The 21640-nt window shown below is 39.5% G+C and overlaps 2 protein-coding genes across 3 annotated transcripts; both read right to left on the bottom strand.

The window, feature by feature from the left end:
* Positions 1-3284: 3284 nt before the first annotated feature.
* Positions 3285-10088, bottom strand: LOC143116477 (uncharacterized). Of its 2 annotated transcripts, XM_076277676.1 has the most exons (9): positions 9833-10088; positions 8009-8109; positions 7504-7641; positions 7168-7325; positions 6948-7084; positions 6091-6184; positions 5631-5960; positions 5384-5549; positions 3285-3975 (listed from the first exon to the last, which is right to left on the bottom strand). In XM_076277676.1, the coding sequence occupies exons 2-9, from the start codon at positions 8100-8102 to the stop codon at positions 3947-3949; spliced, it is 1146 nt and encodes a 381-aa protein (XP_076133791.1). In that variant the 5' UTR covers positions 8103-8109; positions 9833-10088; the 3' UTR covers positions 3285-3946. The 2 variants fall into 2 exon arrangements, with proteins under 2 accessions (XP_076133791.1, XP_076133790.1); XM_076277675.1 differs by having other exon boundaries at positions 8009-10088.
* A 3939-nt stretch (positions 10089-14027) lies between these two features.
* On the bottom strand, positions 14028-21392 carry LOC143116479 (elastase-1-like). The gene is made up of 15 exons (XM_076277677.1): positions 21352-21392; positions 21183-21260; positions 20794-20835; positions 20568-20633; positions 20140-20211; positions 19853-19909; positions 19586-19642; positions 19215-19283; positions 19037-19110; positions 18825-18928; positions 18324-18446; positions 17887-18020; positions 17030-17178; positions 16491-16640; positions 14028-14153 (listed from the first exon to the last, which is right to left on the bottom strand). Exons 2-15 carry the CDS (start codon positions 21241-21243, stop codon positions 14142-14144), a joined length of 1170 nt encoding a protein of 389 aa, XP_076133792.1. The 5' UTR covers positions 21244-21260; positions 21352-21392; the 3' UTR covers positions 14028-14141.
* Positions 21393-21640: the final 248 nt, after the last annotated feature.

The following is a 21640-nucleotide window of genomic DNA, read 5'->3' on the forward strand; positions in this document are numbered from 1 at the left end:
TAAAGCTGCTACTTCAGTTTCCAACCAAACACCACATGTATAACAGTGATTGACAACAAATGTATTTCGTAATTAATAGTGAAAGGATATGACGAGCTTGGGCAGCACTGTCTTCAGCTCCTTTTTGCAGGTGTCAGGGCTCCACTGCTCAACCTCCTCAAGAAGGGTAGTCTGCGACATGGTGGTTTTCTCCCCGAATTCAAGGTGAATGTTGTCGAGTTACATTCAGCAATCTGTCAGAGATTGCATTTTAGCTTTTAGCAGCTTAACTGTAGAATGTTAGCTACGTTAGGTTAACTGTTGAGACTGTTAAGGAAGTAAAACTAATTTTACCTAACGTTAGTCCACGAACATTAAGTACTGCACACTGCATCATTTAGAAACAACCATTGCTCAAATTAAATATAAAATTCACCATTAATAGACACACATACCGATTTTGTTCACGGCAACGTTAATTTAGCTGTTAACGTTAGTCAGGCAAGAAGAGAGTCATTTTAACACTCATCTGCTGCTGCCCTGATCACTAAAGCGAAGTTTTCTTTCATTCACGCTGAAAATAGACTCCAAAAGGTGGAATTGTCCTTGAGGTGTCCAATGACAAATATTAGTTTTCGCATAAAAGCATGGTTTTTATTAAATATTTAAGACATGGATGCTGCAGAAGCAAAGCTAATCATAAATTGTTTACAGTCTGTTCTAAATTTCGCGCGTTCTGTTGCCGTCACCAGTCATAATATTTTCGGCAATGTACCGCCACCTTTGGTTTGGAGTACTAATTGCTAAAATCTATGCCCCTATGCCTAGGCTATTTGCAGCAAAGCAAAAGCAAAGCCAGGATCTCAGGATTTTATTACAGTTTTTTTCTGAATGCTGAAACACAACTGTGATTTTTATAGCACAATTTCTAAAACTATTAATACTTATAGCAAAACCACTCACTGAGTTTGCAAAACTAAAAGCACAAACACTGCTTTGCACTCAGTTTGCAATTTTGTAACACACACTTTGCACAACTGTAGGCACAATTCACTACACAGCACTCTTTTTGCAGAACTGTAAACACAACTCATGCTTTACACTCAATTTCCAAATGATCAACACACTCCTAGCAAATCTATACACATGTATGGCTATTATTTTCACTATTTTGCCAACTCTCTGGCACACTTTGGTTCTGGTTCACTTTGCAATCAGCCTAAGCACTAAGCCACAGGTAATGTACAATGGGTACAATAGAGGGAGCAGGAAGAGTGAGAAAGGTAAGAATTAGGGGAGGCTGAAGAATAGGACATGGAGGTGTAGAAGTAGGAGGAAGAAGAGGAGGAAGAGGATGCGGAGGTGAAGAAGTGAGAGGGAGAGAATGACAAGGACAAGGAGGTGAAGTTAGAGGAAGATGACAAGGAGGAGCAAGAGGAGGATGGGGAGGGGGAAGAGGAAGGGTAAGAAGAGAAATATTTTTTTACAGGCCCTGTCTACATAACTGTAATTTTTTACAGGCCCAGTCTACATGTGGGGATATTGTCATGTCAGACCTGGATACGGCATTCCAGAATATATTTTCCCCGGTGCCTTGGACTAGGACATTGCATGTGATGTAGACGAAATTTTGAGAGAGACGACCCAATGTAGACTGATTTGTTTTGTCTCAGTGAAATGCTAGTTTGTGTTTTGACTTGGAAAAACACACTTGTGTTTGTTTTTTTTGTTTTTTTGGGCTTTTTATGCCGTTAATTGGATAGGACAGTGGAGATTGACAGGAAGTGAGTGGGAGAGAGAGTCAGGGTGGGATCCGGAAAGGACCACGGGGCGGGAATCGAACCCGGGTCGCCGGCGTACGGTGCAGGTGCCCCAGCCAGTTGCGCCACGGCTGGGTCCCACTTGTGTTTGTTTTGATGTGTGTAAATAAACACTAATACTTGAATTTTGGTCCCCTGTATGTTTACAGAACTATGACAAAAGTATGACCTCAAACTGACATAGTCTACCTTGTGCACAGAGAAAGCAAAAGCCAGATGTGTTTTTTATTCATACCATCAGTGTGTAGTTGGCACATTGTGTGCTTACTATTGTGATGGCTTGTGTTTACGGTTTGATAGTAGCTAAGGTGTGTTAGCTTTTGCAAGAGAACTACAATGTTTTGCTGATTGGGTGAAAGGTTTTCCTATTTGTGTGTAGAGTTTTGCAAAAAAAGCCATTACAAAAAAATTGCTTAAGCAATCAGAAAAAACATAAGTAAACTAAAGTGCAGTTGAAGTATACGGCCTAGTATAATTCCCAAGTTTACTTTAAGTAGTAAGTTTACTAGTATAAATGTGGTATACTTGTAAGTGTACTATTTTAATATTATTTTTTACTAATATTTTTTATATTAGTAAACTCATAAGCATACTTTATTTTACTGCAACTACAGGGTAAACTGAGTACAGTTGAGAGACTTTTTGCTCACACAAAATCAAACAAAAATTAGGATACTGAAAATAAGTGATTTTCCACATGACATTTCCTTAGCTTGTAGACTAAAATATATTAATCAATAATATCCATAAGTATTCTATATTTTTCAATTAGCTCATAACCCATATGGTAGCCTACAGTTTCAACACCCATTTTTAATGATATATAGTTAACTAACCGTTCATTGAAAAATGTAATACATAAAAAAAACCATAGCAATTGCAAAGTATTTTTAATTTAAATTCATTCATTTAATTTAAATTAGCATTGGTTAAAAGGAATAAAACAATATGTGACACAGGAACAGATAACGTGGCAAGAAAAAGTATGTGAACCCACACAGCAAATTTGCCAGTGTTAATTAACACCCACAGTGTTAATTTTAACACCAGCAAAGTGTCTATATGCATCCACTCTCTCTAGTGTTAAATTAACATTTTTGAAAGTGTTAGAAAGTCAACACCCAATTTTTGTTGAATCAACACTGTATATTGTTAAAACTCAACACTACACCAATACTATACAACACTTTATGGTGTTGAATTCACACTACACTGGTGTTAGTGTTAAGATAAAATGTTAAAAAAGAACACTGCTTTCTTCAACACCAACACCAGTGTAGTGTGAATACAACAAAACTCAAGTGTTAAAAATAACTAATAGTTAACACTACTAGGTGTAAATACCAATAACACTAGCTGGTGTTATTGGCATTTCTTGAATTTCCCCTGGGGATCAATAAAGTATCTATCTATCTATCTATCTATCTATCTGGTGTCAAATTCCCCAATACCCCACTAACTGAAATAAAAGACAAATGGCAGAAATTTTAGAAAAAAAATGACCTTTGTATTAAATCATTTCACAATTCAAGGCACATCAGACAAAACTGCAGTAGGGCACAATATACTGTACATTCTTTCGTCATTTTCAAGTGAAAATCTTTGATAATGATTTATAATCTTAATACACATAGGAGGGTCAACAGAACTTGAAGCTACACAGTCTCCATGTACTCTCAATAAATGTTTCTTCAATCCTCAATATGTGTAAAAAACAGAAAAACACCCTGTCTCGGCACATTTCAAACGCAATGTCCTGGATACAAAGCATGACCAGACTTCAAATGTTGGGGGCAAAAAAAAAAAGAGCAACTTTTGTGCTGTACCTTGCAAATGTAACAGGTGAATATTTTCAAACCTCAATATGATCAACTTTTGCCCTGATTTCCTTGACCCGTGGACTCTCTTTTGTAGTGCCGACGTCAATCCCATATACGGTAGTCTGAATGAAGGTGTAGAAGTTGCACAAGGCCTCGTCGTAGGATACAGCAAAGACAAAGTGGGCCTTAAACAGTTCGTCGAAGGCAGCCACAGCTGTCTGTGCCACGCAGGGAATGGTCTTCTGATCGAGGATGACGTAAAACTTCTGGATACTACTCTTCTTTTCTCCAACACATAGGAGGAAGGGCTGTGCTGATCCAACTCTGTCAAGGAATGTCACCATGCTCGTCCCCACCTAAGAGTGTTGGAAGGGAAATTAGGAACAGTATTTTGTGTTTGTTTAAACACCGAAGAGGCAGAAAAAAACATTCTCTACCTTCCTTTAGCTGGATAGGCATCTAAACATCTCAATGACATGGCACATTAAAGGCAGAGTTTTTTGGGATCTACTGAATATCTATTCAACCAAGAGCAACGTGCATACATATTAAATAAATAATGAATTCCCTCATTATCTTGGCCTCCTTGATTACAGTGTCACCATAACAGTGAATAAAATATCACCAAATCATTTTAAGAGCATTATTTTATGTAAACAATATACTTCAACCATTTGGTCACCAGACTACAACCGTAAAATATATACAATATATATTAAACAAGATGAAATATTCCATGTTCACCCATCCTTTGCTAAGAGGCGTTTTCTTTTAAAGGAACATTACAATATTTTAAATGTTATCCCCCAAAGTTAGATATGATGATGCATACCCTTCTCGTCACTGTGCGTGCAGTAACTCAGTCTGATGCGGTTAGCCTAGATTAGCATAATTCATTGACCAACTAGCCTAAAAAAAATTTTCAAAAAAGTGACAACAGAACGCCAACATCGTCCTATTTGAATAATGTGACCAATAATTACAATGTGTTTAAAATTTAAATGTGAAATGACAGCTATATTCTAAGCATGTGCATGCTTGGAACTACATTCTCATTCAGGCAAAGCACTGCTACTTGGGATTTTCAGAAGGAACACCGTGCTTTTTAGGTGCTGCATGCAAATCACTCTGCCCAACTAGTAGTGCTTCGCCTGAATTAGAACATAGTTCCAAGGATGTATATGCTTAGAAAACCACTGCATCTCATTTTACATTGATGTTTACATACAAATGGGAAAATGTTGGAGTTCTAATGTCACTTTTGAGTTATACTGTAGGCTTGTTGCATCTGCCCACCTCAATGAGCTGTGCTAAACTAGGCTAACAGTGGGTGTGTCAGACTGAGTTACGGCACGCACAGATCTAACTCTGAGGGAGACGATAAATAATAAATCATTTCCCTAAATGTTGGTGTGTCCCTTTAACTGCTGTGAGGGGGGAGATGCACACAGCTGACCAAGAAAGTGACAAATCATAGGCAAATTAAGTGTTAAGAGGCAAAACAATATTCAGTCACCATTTATGTCCCGAACGTACATTCATGAACTTGACCACATGGTCAGTCGCTTCAGTGGCACTGATTTTCCCATGTCTTTTTCCTTTTGCGGTTGGAGGTAAGAGATGAACGAGCAGGAGGATAGCTGCCAAGTCACTGTCCCATCCAAGTGGATTAGTATGGCAACACCCACATCGCATGAGTATACACAGTCATAGTTCATGGGTGCACATGAAGAACACTGGCAAACACAATCCGTGGACACTTACCATAATCATTTGATTCCTCTTGAGCAGACAGAAGGTCATCCACATGAGTACCAGGGCTAAGGCCTTCGCTGACCGTGATAATCCTAGGTTTGTAGAACGTTGGCCATTTTGCAATAAACTTGCCTGAGATGTCTTCTCCAAATAGCATTGTGAAGTCTTGGTTAATCTAACACAAACAGAAACCATGTCAAAACATGGTACACAACATATTTAATAATTGGTACATCAAGCTAGTCTCTATTCTTACCAAGCCTGGTGTATCCAGGAATCGGGGAAAGTGATCTAGGATGACTGAAGACTGGTCTGGATCGTGCAGCATACTCTGACGGTGCTTGAAGGTTGCCTTCATTTTCTCTTTAACAACTGGTTGGTCTGCTGAATGCTTCATCACGGACATCGCTTCTCTGCATTCATCACCTGACAGCTGCTCAGATGTTGATGTCTTACGCAGAGTCTTAGGGCCATGTTGATCAGCAGACTTGGAGCTCCTCTTAAAGTCACTTGTGATATTGCGCTGAACCGTTTTCAATCTGTAGGCCAGGTAACCTTGGCCACTGTGAGGATCGTAGTAATGTTCCTGTCAGACAAGAACACAAGCAAGAGGCACGATCAATATTAAAATCTATCAAAGCTGATGTCTGTATCAGGACCTCACAATAAGGCTTCTCTATACATGACCAAATTAGACTAAATGAGGAAATACTCACATAACCAGTTGGTGAAGCCTTATCCTTCAAATTGGAGAAAAGGGTGACTATTCCAAGGGCATAGGACACACGGACATTGATTGATGGGACCCTCCTACACCATAGCAAGACAGGGTCAGTTTGAAAAGTAGTTCAAATAAGTTTAACATGGCTGGTGTAAAAGCTTGAGAACAGAGTATATAACAGACATTTTAACAAGTATTTCAGTTATGAAGTAGACTACAACCCCAATTCCCAAAAGGTTGCTGCAAAAATGACATAAATGCTGACAATTACAAATTTCTTTCAACTTTCATGGAAAATAAGCACATTTTGAATTTTATGCCAGCAACACATCTCAAAAAGTTAAGACGGGGGCAACAAAAGGCTAGAAAAGTTGTGTAATAGACAACAAAAGGAGGAACATTTCACAACTAATTAGGTTAACTGGCACCATGATTGGGTATACATTTTTCTTAAAAAAGCATTCGAGCCTCTCAGAAGTGAAGGTAAAGGTTAACATTTTGGGTGGCCAAATAATTAAATAAAAATAATGTTTTTTAACATGAAATTACGAAAAATTTGGGGATTTCATCTACAGTAGATAACAGCATGAAAATATTCAGAGAATCCAGAAAAAAAAGAAATGACCCTGTCCCAACATTTGAGACATGCTGTTGGCATCATATTCAAAATGATATATTTTCCAAAAAAAATAACTTTTTCTGTGCCAACAGTTGTTATGTTGGTCTTTGCACTATTCAGAATTAAATAAAGGGATAACATAATTTGTAAATCATAGCATTCTGTTTTCATTCACATTTTACACAACGTCTTAATTTTTCTGGAATTGGGGTTGTATTTTATTGGTCACTTACCCATGACTCTCAATCATATCTGCCACCAGGATGTTGACAAGTTTTCTTCTTGTTTGATCAGAAAGGCCTTTGGTCGCGTTGTACTCTTTGAATACGTCTTCACCCCCGTTTTTTTGATGTAGAGCTACATAGACCATCTGTAATATAGACGTTGCATGTAAACTTGCTATGCATTTTGAAAATGGTTTGACATCCTACCAACAACCTAAGAACTACTTACATCTTTTGCTGCCTTACTGTCAGGTGGTCCTTCTACCAGTTGCCTTCTCCGTGCTTTGGTGCATTCTGTAATAACAGTGGAGCCTGAACTCGCAGACTCAACTGATGAGAATGACCCCTCATCTGAGCAGAAGGAGGCCTCAGAGACCTCTTTCTCAGCTAAGGGAAGAGGGGGGAATATTTTTTACATAAGGCAACATCACCCAATTTTACCAATAGCAATATTGTTGTTTCTGTTCCTATTGACAGATGTACTCATTTTAAGTCAATCTAGACAAAAGTGTCTGCTAAATGACCTAAATGTAAATGCAATGGGAGGGGCATTTCTGTGTCTTACCAGAGTCCTCAGTGAACACCTTGAAAGACACTGCAGCAGATCTCACTAACTCATCAAAAATGTCAGCATCTACATCAACTCCTGATGAGTCCTTCAGGTCCACATCAGATTCGTTTGGCAGGTTGAATTTAGCTGAAACTGAAATAAAAATAAAAAAAAAACTGTAATTTCTCAACAATTAACCACAGTTGATACAGTAATTTTGTAAAATTCCTGCATCTCTGCAACTAATACTCGGGTGCGGCATATAAACAGAAATGGTAATCATTGGACTACCAATGCACTGCCGCGAGAAGGTGGTGATAATGTACATAAAAGCTGTTTTGCAACAGCATCACAAACACATGCCATTAAGTTTTAACCTATAACACAATGAAATAACTGTTTTAGAATAAAACAATCATGAGGTTTATTCACTTGGCTGTTAATAATCAAGAACTGACCCATATTGGCATGCAATAATAGGTGTAATGTGAAAAAATGGGTGAGTTACCCTTTTACTTACCTTCTTGAATGAACTGAAAGTAATCATAGCGATCATCCTTCATTGGTATTCGAACCCATTTCAGGACACCCTTGCACTCCATTTGAACCAGCATTTCTTTGCTAAAAAATAAATTGATACAACATAAATCTCAGGCAAACAGTTAAACATGTCAATGCACCAGTTTCAAAGATTAAGAATGACTGACATTTACAGGAACACGAGTCTAAAGAATATCAGTGCCTAATTAATTTCAGTTCATTCCATTTTTCTAGATTTTGTTTTATTAGTATTATACACTGTCTAATCTAATAAAATCTAATCTAATATGTCAGGGTAGACAGGATAGGACCCAAGCGCAAGACTCTTTCAAACAAAAGTATGAACAACCACGTTTTATTAAGTATACAAACTATACTTACAAGACTTCCAACACGACAGAGAAACAAACCGTCAAAGAACAGAGGAACAGGTAAATATACACAGACTAATTAACAGAAAGACAGAGGACTGGACTAGACCAAAAAGACAATTACGGGGAACAGGTGCGAGCAGAAACAAAGGGAAACTAATGAGACAGGAAGTGCAGACCATACAAGGGTGGAGACAGTCACATGAGTCAATCAGTCCCTGCAGGATCCTGACAGGTCATATTTGCAATTAGCCTGTATATCGAGTCTCCTGCAAAATTTGGCAAATCCAAATATGTCCATGGTGACCTGAGCCTATCTGACTCCATACTGCCTAATACTACTACTAAAACAGCCATTTTCACTTCCACGAAACCCAGCATAGCCTAATCAAATATATTTATATTTATTTGAAATATCTGACTTATGGTCAGTGGGCAAATTTTCGTTTTGTAGGCCTACTTATAAATATACAACATGGACATAATTGTCGTTATGAAGATTATATTCGGTGAAAATGAGCATGCATGCAAGTCGAGTTGTCAGTAGCAACTCTTTGTATTGGGGAAGACGAGTATTACAGGAGGCTAACATTCATTTTCCCCTGGTTCACCAAATCTATATTTTGCATAGCCTATTTCAGCCAATTCATCAACAGGGCTAAAATAAATATTACCATTCCTTCTCTCACTACCATCTCAGAATGCCACCCTGTTCTCTTCCTTTATCTTTCTTCGTGGTTGGTATATTACTTGATCAACTCGATGAATGAAGTCGGTGGTTGGGAAGAACATTCCGCTTCTTCCGGCCCCTTCGTATGTTCCGAAATACCGCGAAACCGCTAACGTTGATGGGAGGTGTAGTTTTTAATGCTGCGTTCGCAACGTCTTTCTACCAGTAATGCTTTTTCGATGTTGTGATGTATTTTTGTAGACAAATATGGACATGGTTAGAAGTCCATGTCATAAGTCACACCAATCCTGTCAATGATGGCTAGCATGCTACATGTTTTCACCATCTCAGCTTGCAGCAACCAAATGTGACTAGCACTACGTTAACGTTAACTTAACGTTAGCCAGCTTGCTAGTTAGCAATAACATGCTACTCCCGCTAAACACTGCACATTGCAATTTTCAACTCTGACATAACCAATACAGCCTAATAACTTCATTTTTTAACAAGTCCAACGATATATTCCCGCTTACACAGTAGGTTCATTATCAGGGAGTAAACTGTTCACTAACGTTATAACCTGAGAGTAACGTTGAGTCATGCTAAAATCTTTGCTATAACCTAGCTATTACCTAATGTTACAATACAAAACAGACGGTTACAACTTAAATAAGCACAAAAAATGAAGCAAATATTAATTATGTTAAATAGGTGTATGACTAAGTATTGAATACCCAGTTAGACAGTCAAATTAATCACTTACCTTCTACCGTTTTGCGTATTCCCATGTGAAAGAAAATGGCGCAGGAGAAAGTTTTTCTTCTTGATCACGTCCTGGACAACCGTTACGTAAGGGCGTGGCTTAGAGCTGCATCAACACTGTTGAGCTTAACACTCCGATTTGACAACGCAAATAAGTTACAGGCAACACTAACAGTGCTATTTTATAACTGTGTGGTGTTAAAATAACACCAACACTCTTTATTCAACACCGTCCCTAACATTTTAACACTCATATATTTGCTGTGCATGTAATGCTAAAGTTGGTTCTCAGATTTTTTCTGTTATTCTCTCAATTTGGAGATCGGGAATTTTCAAGCCCCATCTGACCCCATCACCCCGGCAAAATGGTAACATTAATATTTTATTTTCACATTTTTTGGTTCCATATTACATTTCCTAGGTCTTCTGGATCTGATGATGTTTGAATTCATATGTCAGTAATGTTTATGACTCATGTTGGTGTGTGGCTATTTTTGAAACTATAATCTTTCTTGTCAACAAAGAAAGGCATTAATAAAGATAGGCACAAAATACAATGTACTCCTGTTCATCGTACCCCACCTGTCATGTCTCTATTCCCCTAGTGGGGCCCGCCCCAGACTTTGAGAACCACTGGCCCAACCCAACCAAACTGTTTTCATTTTCACTGTTTTCATGGGTCATAGAGCCCACCTTTTCCGTGGCCAGGTCCAGGCTGGAGATGATGGAGAAAATGACTGTGAATCACTGAGGAGGTCACCTCAGAGACACCTGTAACAATCATTCAAAATCAATTCAGCTCACTCCCTGACGAAGACAATAGCTGAACTGTGTCAGAACATTAACGTTTATTGTACTGAATAGCTATGCAACAATAAAAGCTTTTTATGAAGGCTTTTCTTTATTTTTGGATTACTTCTTTGCCCCTCTCCGTTAAGTACCTTAACTCTCTGTTAAGTACCTTAACTTTGCCGCATCATTAACAGTTTCCTACTCCCTCTGTAGCAAATACAACCAGTGGATTTCTTTTATACCTGTAACAATGTCGGAGACGTCTTCGTCTGAGGCTGCTTCATGCAGGCTGGTGTGGTCCAGTAGCTCAATTAGGCCTTTCTGCAGACTGTAGGCCTCCTTGAAAAGTGCCTGCAGCAGATCCTCAACCGAAGGCTGTACACTTGTAGTTACAGTACATTTGTAATATAAATAGAGTGCTATGGGTGGGATAGGGTAGTGCCACCTCCTTGTTGTCCCTGTGAAGTGTGGTCGTGGTGCAGCGGTCAGGGGGGCGTCGGTGGGGTGCCCACACTGTGACCTAGTCAGTTGTGGACGATTGAAATGTCATGAAGGAACATAAACTGAAAGGAATAGAACAATGACAAAAGCCCAACACAAAAATGCCATGCTGCACTGCTTGAAATATTTACCTGTGGTGGTACCTACGTGTAGGACCATCAGTCTGAGGTAGGGCCAATCAGCTATAGTTTCGTAATCGAAAGCGGCTGTGGCAAACATTTACCTTTTATGAAAGGTAGACCTACATACATTGTTTCCTGATGCAGTTTATTGTCCGTTTGTAAAGTTTAGGCAAAGTAGGAAGTAACTTTAAAAATCCCTGATTACTGTTATTGGTTAGGCTTGACCAATGATTTCAAGTTAAAGAAAAGTCTACATCCGTTACGATTGGAAACGTGTCCAAATCATGAGAGGCCAGACTCTCTTCACAAAATGAATGAGTGGTTTACCAGACTAGCAATAAACAGGCTCCAAGTGGCTTCAGAACATATAGTGTATGGACATGGTATTTGTGACTATACTAATAGTCCAAAACAATTAAAATTTAGACTTTCCTAGATTCAGAAATGTGTAACTCGGTGATAATGATCCTATACAAACACCCAGTGAACAGCAGCACTCTATTCTTGAAGTAGTCCCGAACTGTGCGCGCACACATTTCCTTTCAGGGCAAAAAGGCCCGACCACAGGGCTCGATTCAATTCAATTCAATTCAATTCAATTCAGTTCAAAAAACTTTATTTATCCACGAGCAATTTTCCCTATGCAGGCATAGTGACATATAAGACATAACACAACATTTAAGACAGGACAAAAGAAAGAACAGGACAGACAAAGAAAGAACAGGACAGACAGGAGTGTAAGAGAGGGGGGGGGGGGATTAGTCCCAGGAGATGGAGGAGGAGGGGGCTGGGAGCATATTCAAGTTCAAAAGGCGAATAGCCTCAAAAGTAAAGCTAGCCTTCTTCCTGTTAGTCCTAGCCAGAGGACAGCGCAGATGCCTGCTAGAGGGCTGCCATTCAAAAACTCTATGTAGGACATGTGTAGAGTCTTCTAAGATGCAGTTGGCTTTCCTTAATGTTGCCTTGTCGTGCAGTGATGTCAGAGACTGAAGAGGGTGGCCAATGATTTTAGAACATGTGTTCACAATGCTCTGGAGGTGTTTCTTATTTTTGACTGAGAGGGAGTGAAACCAGCATATAGATGAAAAGGTCAGTACTTTCAATAAAGGAGGTGTAAAAAATGCTGAGAATCTTTCTGCTCACTCCAAAGGAGTATAGCTTCCTCAAGAAATACTGACATTTTTTAAGAATCACCTGTCTTAGAGTCAAAACGCAGTTTGTCATCAATGACGGTGCCCAGGTATTTATATTCATGTACTACTTCCACTGGTTCCCTCGTGGAGAATTAACACCCAAATAGTTAAACACACAGTGGTAAAAGCAGTTCCAAGGGATATGTTTGTACGGGGAGTCTAATAGGTCAACTAGTATGACCAGTATGACCTTTACAGGAAGCAACCGAAGAAAACTGAAGTCATTCCTATGTTCCATCTACTTTGACGTTAGCCTCAAAGTAGCTTTCCCCCGGAAATCTTCCTTAAGCAACCATATTTATTGGACACTCATGAGTAGGGATGGGCATTGTTATTGATATTGATGCCATTGTCGAGTTTGCTTATCAATGTGATTCCTTATCGATTCCCACATCGATTCCTGTACCATTTGCTGAACACTTATAGGATGGCTTTGAGAGTTGTTGGCTTTGAATCAGGGTTGTGCACAATTCAAATTGCAATTCTGCTTCCTGTTTGCTACCTCAATTGAAATGCAAGTGAAATTCAATAATTGAATTGGAATTTAAGAACCAGTTTCAATTCAATTCTGGAATTTTGCACAAGCCTGCTTGGAATGTCTCATTTAAAGTGGTTTTAGAGAATGAATACCAAGTGTGCAATATCAATACAGAAGTTGAATGCTTTAACATTTCTAAAAAAGTAACATTTTAAAACAAAGCTTTGTATTGGAATTGTTAGTGGAATCGTTAACGTGTGGATGTGTACAATTCCGATGGATTGGAACATTTGGAACCGGTTCCAAACCGATACCTGGAACCGATTCCCAAGCATGAGAATCTCTGTAAGTCTGACAACTGCAAACTTATTAATTCCTCTCTTTTAGATGAAGTGGAGAGGAGAAGCTGAAGGTGGCCATCTTATATCTGTTCATGATAGCGAAACCAGTAATGGTGTGCGAACTGGTTCTTCCAATACACTGGTCTGAATTGGAGGATTCAGGCTGCCTAATGTATGAGTGAATACACAATTATTTCATACAAAAGGTAACATTTCTATTTATGATCTCTCTCTCAGGGTAGATTTATTTTTATGCTATTTGATGATTTAAAAATTATAATGATTCTATCCACTCTCTATAAAGATGTTGACGCTATTTGATTCTCTCTCTGTCTACTTCTGAAATTATTTGGTTTAATTTCACTGCTGGTTACGGCCCTGGAAGTCATTTCAGAAGTGCAGCGAACACATTTTGCTTGTAAATGAAGGTTGTAAAGACAATACTCTCTTCCATATCTGTTTAACCCTGTCGTCATCAGCGCAGCCATTTAGTTGTGTGTGTCAATGCACATCCTGGGTTTTTGGTGATGCGGAAACTGGTACCAACCTTTTCAGCCTAATCTGCAGAGCAAATTCAGATTTGCTAACAGGTCCGTCTGGCTTCACCCTATCATCAGGTAGCATATGCTACCAAGCTTTTATCAGAGCCAGTTGTGCTGTTGTTGGTATTTATGTGCATGCCTTTTTGGTAGTTAGTGTATGAAAACCAGAATCCACTCAAAGTAAAACATACGCAGAAGAACACATTGATATCAACTCAACAAAGAGATGTCTTTGCAATGCAGTTTTATTTCTACTCAGTACTACTCAGTCTACTTCAGTTTTACTTCTCATACATAATTGAGTGAGAATGGAGAGTCTTCAGATAGTCTTCATGTTTGACTTATCTAGCAACCTGAAGAGTACAAAAAGGGCCACAGCATTAGAGAGACCAAACATACAAACCAATTATTTTACAACAAGTGCACAAAAGTCCTGAAAAATAACTGAGTAAATAACATGCAACTTGGCGAAAAGTGTGTGAGTGTGTGCGTGTGTGTGCATGTGTGTGTGTGTGTGTAAATCACACACAGTGGTGGGTAGTAATGCGTTACAAGTAACGCAAATGAGTTTCGGGTAACGAATACTTTCCACATTCCTTTTTTAAGGCTGTAATTTTACTCTTACTCAAGTAAATATTTGAACTAGAATTGTACTCTTTACTCAATTACATTTCCAATTGGGCCTTCATTAAAATGAGTATTTCGATAAAAGTAGGCTACACATATCTTCGTTGACTGGAATACAAGCATAGCCTACACGTTGGCGACGTGCCCTCCCTAGGTTGCAACATTGTTGCGATTACACAGCAGAGGAGACGAGTCGGCCGTTACGTTGGTACTGAGGACTAGAAACGCCATGGATGCAGAGATGAACGTTAGCCTACTACCAAAAGCAGCCCCCACTCCCATGGTCAACGTCTGGCCACATCTGCAACACTGTTCCGTCCCATGCGAAGGAAGGGAGACAACCGTATAATGAAAGGAATGTGTCAGCCTAAGCATAAATCAGCCTTCAAAATGTTGAGGTAAATTGCATTGTTTTCTATCAGTGGTTCTCGTAGTGCTACTTAGCGAGCTAGTCCTAGCTGTATTCGACTGAAACAAAGGCTATTTCTTGACATAACTCAGGGGTCTCCAAAAACGGTGCCCGCGGGCACCATGTAGCCTGCGGGATGCCAAATTTACGGCGCCCACAGCGCACTTTCTAAAAATAGCCAACAAGTCGCCTGCAGATCACGCTCTAAAACATCCTCCATTGTGTATTTTTAAATAGATATTTAATTGTAGACCATACATCTGTAATATTGGCTATATTAGCTTGCTCATCTGGTGTAGCCAATGCAAGCATATCTCTGCAAAAGTTCTGTGGCTATTCCGTGTCCGTACGGTTCGTGCATGATTGTTCAAGGACTGTAAAACAATTGCTCTAGGTCACGGGCCCTTTCTCCTCCGTAGCCTACTGGTGTAGCAATAGCGTTGAAAATCTTGTGGCATGCATACCAATAGGACTGTCAGATCATGGAGAGATTTCAGATGTGCAATAAGGCGTCTTCATAAGTTAGTCTGGTGTTGGTGATTGCTATTGAAATGTTACAACCGAATTGTTCACTGAAATCCGAACTTAAACAACCTCTGAATTATGAATGGTGGGCATGCTATTTGTAATCTACATTATTAATTACATTAATGATGGCTTTTTTCGTTTAAAAAATTAGATCAGATTCCTCATGGAAACTTTGAATTGAACTAACTGAACAAAAACGGTCAGTGTTGCATATTGATATTGATGTATTGAAAAATCAGATAAAAATACAGTTGCTTAATATATAAAGGCTCATAGGCCTACATAATATTGATAACTTAAATGTAAAAATCACATAGGTCTATTATTTAGGAGGATCACCCTCACAAAAAAGAAGTGAGGGTCTGTTTGTCTCAAATGAGTAGCCCTATGATTTTGGATCCTTCAGGTAGCCCTCAATCCCAAAAAGGTTGGAGACCCTGCATGGTATAACTAGTAGAATGTATGCTTCAGGAAGGGTTGACAACTGATTATATGCAGCAATTATTGTATGGGATTTTGTAGATTGCTTAACCAAAATGTAATAGTTGGTAACTTGTTCCAGCTATCATCTCCCTCTACCATTCTTCCTCTCTCTCTCTCTCTCTCTCTCTCTCTCCCTCCTTTGGTAGTTGTGTTTCAATTTGATTCCTTCAAATGCGCCACTGACTATCAAAATACAGATGCGCTGTTTGAAGTTGCAGTGCTTGCTTCTAAAGGGAATGACAGGTGTCATTTTGATTGGTTTAAGCACCAGGTGCCTGGTTTTTGCACCAGGCGCCTGACGTTTGATAACAAAACCACCCCAGGTGTGGACTGGACAAACCCCTAAATGTATTTAAGCTATCCGCAAGTGACCATGTGTTTTAGATCACCAAAATAGGGCCTGTTATGTCTTTTCACTGATCCAAGCACATCAATACAAAAATGAAAAGTAACTTGTAATTTGAGTAGTTTCATAAAGAAGTACTTTTTTACTTTTACTCGAGTAGGTTTGTCCAATTGGAATATTTACTTTTACTCAAGTAGATTTTGAAGGAAGTAAATATACTTGTACTTGAGTATAGATTTTCAGTACTCTACCCACCACTGATCACACATGTATGTTATGGTACATGTAAGCTCTTACTCTGTTGATCCAGGATGTGAAGGCAGACACACGAGTGAAAACTGATGGCTTCCTCACGGTGTTACATCCTCTGCTGGAGATAAAGCTGGTCAGTCCATGGACCACCCATCTCCTTCCAATGTAGCAGTTCAGAGGACCACCGGAGTCTCCCTATAACAGGACAGACAAAATTCACTTTGTATATCACATTTACATTTATTATTTTAAATTGTGTTTATGGTAACAACAGACTGACAAGGTGTCACTGATATTTATCCATATGTGAAACTGGAGATAAAGTTTCAAGAAAATAAAAGGAATAGGCCTACTTATGGTCAATACAATTAAAACCATTAATAAAAACAGAATAACTGTCATCCATGTATTGGTTAAACTATAATGTCTACTAAGTTTAGTAAACATGGTGGTCATAATTTCAGGTCAATCAAAAGATAATGTTAACTTAATTTCTTAGCCTGCAACAACATGTACATTTAATATTAAATCATTCAATTCAATTATTATATCGATATATTAAATATGCAAGAAGGAACACTTACATAACATGCTGATCGGCTTGTAGTTCCTCCGGCGCAAATCATGGAGGACTTTATCAAACTGCATCCCCACCAGCTTGCCTGTGTACAAGTGCTGCGGCTTACGATAGGCAGGTAACTGTATCTCAACACTTTTGAGGGGCTGCTTCTGGCTGTACACAGTAATAGAGAAAAAGACATTGAAGAAAATAACAGTTTTAGATAAACATTACAATGAGAAAAGGCTTGAATGCATTAGGTAATATTCTAGGACAGCATTGCTAATGGCAGACTTGCTATTGGATTAATCTGTTAATCTGAACTGCATCTTAATTGGTTGAAGTTTGTGATGTCAAAGGGGTTAGAAATAGCTATTGTATCTTTTGGAAAGTTCACCCTCTATTCCAATGGGGGAATGTGTGACCAGTACACTGATTATATTATTACACAAGCTGCCTTTATTACATACATTTCCCCCCAAAGTACCACAGCATTATCTTTTATCAGTGAAAGCTCATGATTGTGGTTTGAATGCACTGTTGATACACAAACCCGAACACAAAGCTGACCATCTCTTTAAATACTACATAACATAGCACTGTTACCCCATGTTGTATCAGACTATATCACATGTAATTGTACAGTTACAGGGGGGGTGCTGCAGTGCAAGTGGCTACAGGGCTCATACCACATTCAGGTTCAAGTGCCCGGGGACCTAAGTCTGCCCCATGTCACTTCCTGATCCTCCCACCCCATCTCACCCTCCCACTCACATCCTGTCTCTTCACTCTACTGTGTGATTAAAGACATAAAAGCCCCAACAATATCCTTACATAATTGTGAATTGTGTAGTTGTATGACAAGGCCAGCAGCACACTTACTAGATGTCCGACCCCAGCCAGTGACGTAGCAAGTTCCACTACTGAGCACCCTATTGGCTGAAGGCAGGGTGGCCAGCTTCACGTAACTGTTCAGTGTGGCATACGTGTAGAGGCGCAGCAGGGCGATGTCATTGCTGCAAACAACATACACACATTTTTGATGGTGGCATTTTCCTGGATGCTTTGCATAAGTGTTGGAATGGGAAGGTGCTAGACCTGTAGTAAATCAATCCTATTAGTAACACAACAAATAATGCCCTGTGTGAAAACTAATGTACATAAGGATTCATAGCTAGCTACATGCTTTCTGCATTTATTTTAAGATTGTGGGATTTCAGGTTACTCCAAAGGACAATGCAAATTTACAATTTCATGCACACATTCACACACCTTGAATCAGATTAATACCTCAACTAGGCGAGGCCGATAATACTTACCCAGAAGCAACATTTTTTTTCCAACCAGGGTGACTGTAGATGCGATAGACACGTAGGTTTTGCTCCCTGCAGTTTACGTTGTTAAGATCATGCTCACCAGCAACCACACGATAGGTCCTGCTCCTATGGTACCACATAAGGTAATAAAAAATGTATTATTTTCTGGGTACTGCATGCTAGCCCAGCTCCTTAGCCACTACGCTACTACCGCCCCCACCAACCCCAATACTTTGTCAAACTCATTATATGTACACGTAAGGTTCTTACGACTGACAAGGACATAAATAAACATTACATTAACATATAAAATAACAGGTTAAAGTCCGACTAAATAATAATAATAAAAAATACAAATTTTCATAATAGAATTAATGACAGAATAATTTATAGCAACAACCATAAACATAATATAAATAATGTTTGGGGATCATGCAGAGTATAAGTCAAACGAAGGAGCCCTTTGCCCAGTTCAGAATCTCTGCTGTGACTGATATACTGTACCTAGAGTTCACACAGTGAGCAGCGGTCAGCACCCAGTTCCTCTTGATCAGAACGCCTCCACAGGTGTGGCGGTATCTACTGCCAGACTTGTACTGGAGAGAGACCTGAGAAAAAGAGAGTGATCTTACCAGATCGATCTGTCTGTCCTATGGGAAGACTGAAGAGAGAGAATACTGCAGACACTGCAGTCCTGTATATTGTACGTCACTTACCTGCCAAGGCCATTGGTTCACTCCGGACACTCTCCCACCCACAACCCTCTTCACAATGGGAGCCTTGGAATCAGCTGGCATCACACAGATGTATACACAAAACAATGTATGTGTAAGTACAATGTGTAAATGTAGTTTGGGACAGAAAAATGGCTTCAGTACTATCAGGGCAACTCACCAGAAGACTCGGTCATGTCTGATCCACTACTACTTGCCTCACTCAAGGCCTCTGTCAACTCATCTGGCACTGTAGGGAAATCACAGCAAAGAGACGGCTCCTTTAAAAAACAACCTCAAGAGCCACATTAGAGACAGAGACAGACAACTGCATTATCCTCCACACATTTACTAGATCCCTTAATACAGTGAGTGAAGTGAAATTATTTGTTCCCTATTTTATTAACACATAGCTTTTATAAAATGTGAATCGCTTCAAGTACTTGATAACACTTGACTTCCAAAGACGAAGTCCATGACAACAGGGAGAAAGACAAACTGGATCACAAGACGGAGCCTTGGTAATGTTGTCAAGGATACACAAGAACTCACCTGGAGTGTCATCCTCAGCAAGATCTTCAGTAACTTCCTGGTCAGACCCCAAGGGCACTGCAGAGACATAAGTGTAGAACAGTCACAGCTTGCAAGAGGCTGCTTTAAAATGTGCGTAACAGACAGGATTAAGATTGAAGATTGTCTTCATACTGCAGTCCTACAGTCTTCATACTGCTGTGTATCTAGTCAATTCACTATCACTACAGTAGGGGATACCGAACATATTTACTTCCAGGTCTAGTGACCTTTTTTTGAAGGACCCACCTGGATTGTCATCCAGAGCAAGACCTTCAGTCACTTCCTGGTAAAATCCCAAGGGCACTGCAGAGACATAAGTGTAAAACAGTAACAGCTTGCAAGAGGCTCCTTTAAACTGTGCATAACGGACAGGATTACGATTGCAGTCCTACAGTCTTTATACTGCTGTATATCTGCAGTAAATTCACTATCACTATAGGGTATACTGGATATATTTACTTATGCAAAAGCTCCAGTGACCAGTATAGAAAATACACCAATTTTTTTGTCTTTTTCTTTTCTGAAGGACCCACCTGGAGTGTCAGCCTCAGCTACCTCATCATCACCGTCCAGGGCATCAATCACCTCCTCCTCCTGGTTATCGTCTGGAAACACATCAGTATAAGTAAGTATAAGTATATATACTCTTTTGATCCCGTGAGGGAAATTTGGTCTCTGCATTTATCCCAATCCGTGAATTAGTGAAACACACTCAGCACACAGTGAACACACAGTGAGGTGAAGCACACACTAATCCCGGCGCAGTGAGCTGCCTGCTACAACAGCGGCACTCGGGGACATAGACAACATCAGAAAATCAACCTCAACATGGCAAAGCAGCAGCAATATGGAATAACCCCTCAGCAGCTTGGTACATGGATTACATAATAAACATCCAGTAACACAGAATAATGACAGTACACATTTTTTCACTACAACCTCCAGTTTCTGAAGGTCTCACCTGTAGTAACATCCTCACTTTTGTCCAAGGCATCAGCAAGAGTGGCATCCATCTCATGTGACAATTCTAAATGGGCAAAGACCAAACAGTGAGAGATCGCAGAATGCACCCAAATCAGCCTACAGCTAACTAGAAATCATATGTGTGTTAATAATCATGATAGTCATTGCATTTGAGTCATTCAAGAGCATGTGCCTGTACATACAGTGTGGTTAAAATGACCTACCAGGAGTGCTAGGTGGAGTTGGGACCTCACCTGCTACCGCATCTATGGGAGAGAGAGAGAGAGAGAGAGAGAGAGAGAGAAAGAGAGAGAGAGTTAACAGTGACAGGCTAATGGTAGCGTGATGCAGTAGGTCTGTTGTACTTGGCTGCATGCTATTAACTTGTGATTGTCAGTGATATAAGTACAATATATCACTATTTGCAGTGATTGGTAGCCCACAGTGTCTTGGTTATACCTGTATACAGTTTGTTATATAAACATACAGAATTGGTTTAGCTCACAGGTGAAAATGTCACACTGAAGAAGAAGAATAGCACATTATGGGAATACCAGAAATACCACATATTTGGTGAATCAATGTGACACAAATGTACCCCCATATTTCTCACCTGTTGCCATGCCCATGGCAAACAGAGCATAAAGGATCGAGAGAATTGGCAGAATCCCCATTGGTATGTTGGGTTAATCTAAAAACAAAACATACACACACATCAAGAGCTCAGCACACACCTGCAAAAGTTAAAGGTTTGAGAGAAGTATACAGAAGCTAGTACTCACCTACTGATAAGAGACTGACTTACAGCTTCTGGAAACTGATGACAGTGAGAAGCAACCACATATTTTATAGGCATTTTGGACAAGGTGTATGCCATCTTGGTAAACATGTCTGTTGAAATGAAGAGAAGGTTGCATGGCTCAAGGACAATCACAAATAAGGACATCCGTGATGTCTTTATTTTCAAATGATATATCATGTTTCTACCACGGTTAAGTCAAGTCTACTATTGAAGCTGCATAGTCCCCCCCCCCCCCCACACACACACACACACACACTCATATGGTTTAC

The sequence above is a fragment of the Alosa pseudoharengus genome, unplaced genomic scaffold, assembly GCF_046254945.1.
Source record: "Alosa pseudoharengus isolate Yale_2024_CS ecotype anadromous, Long Island Sound unplaced genomic scaffold, YU_APseudo_1.1 YU_APseudo_1.1_scf_11, whole genome shotgun sequence".
NCBI classification, from domain to species: domain Eukaryota; kingdom Metazoa; phylum Chordata; class Actinopteri; order Clupeiformes; family Clupeidae; genus Alosa; species Alosa pseudoharengus.

What these genes read in the sequence shown, in the direction of transcription:
- LOC143116477 (XM_076277676.1), bottom strand. Translation starts at nt 8,102, where the DNA reads ATGCTGGTTCAAATGGAGTGCAAGGGTGTCCTGAAATGGGTTCGAATA. An exon ending in CTTTCAGTTCATTCAAGAAG is followed by an intron (nt 7,642 to 8,008) that starts GTAAGTAAAAGG and finishes TTTTTATTTCAG; the next exon opens with TTTCAGCTAAATTCAACCTG. An exon ending in TCCTGGATACACCAGGCTTG is followed by an intron (nt 5,550 to 5,630) that starts GTAAGAATAGAG and finishes TGTTTGTGTTAG; the next exon opens with ATTAACCAAGACTTCACAAT.
- LOC143116479 (XM_076277677.1), bottom strand. Translation starts at nt 21,243, where the DNA reads ATGGGGATTCTGCCAATTCTCTCGATCCTTTATGCTCTGTTTGCCATG. An exon ending in TGCTGAGGATGACACTCCAG is followed by an intron (nt 19,284 to 19,585) that starts GTGAGTTCTTGT and finishes ATTTCCCTACAG; the next exon opens with TGCCAGATGAGTTGACAGAG. An exon ending in AAAAAAAATGTTGCTTCTGG is followed by an intron (nt 18,021 to 18,323) that starts GTAAGTATTATC and finishes TGTTGTTTGCAG; the next exon opens with CAATGACATCGCCCTGCTGC.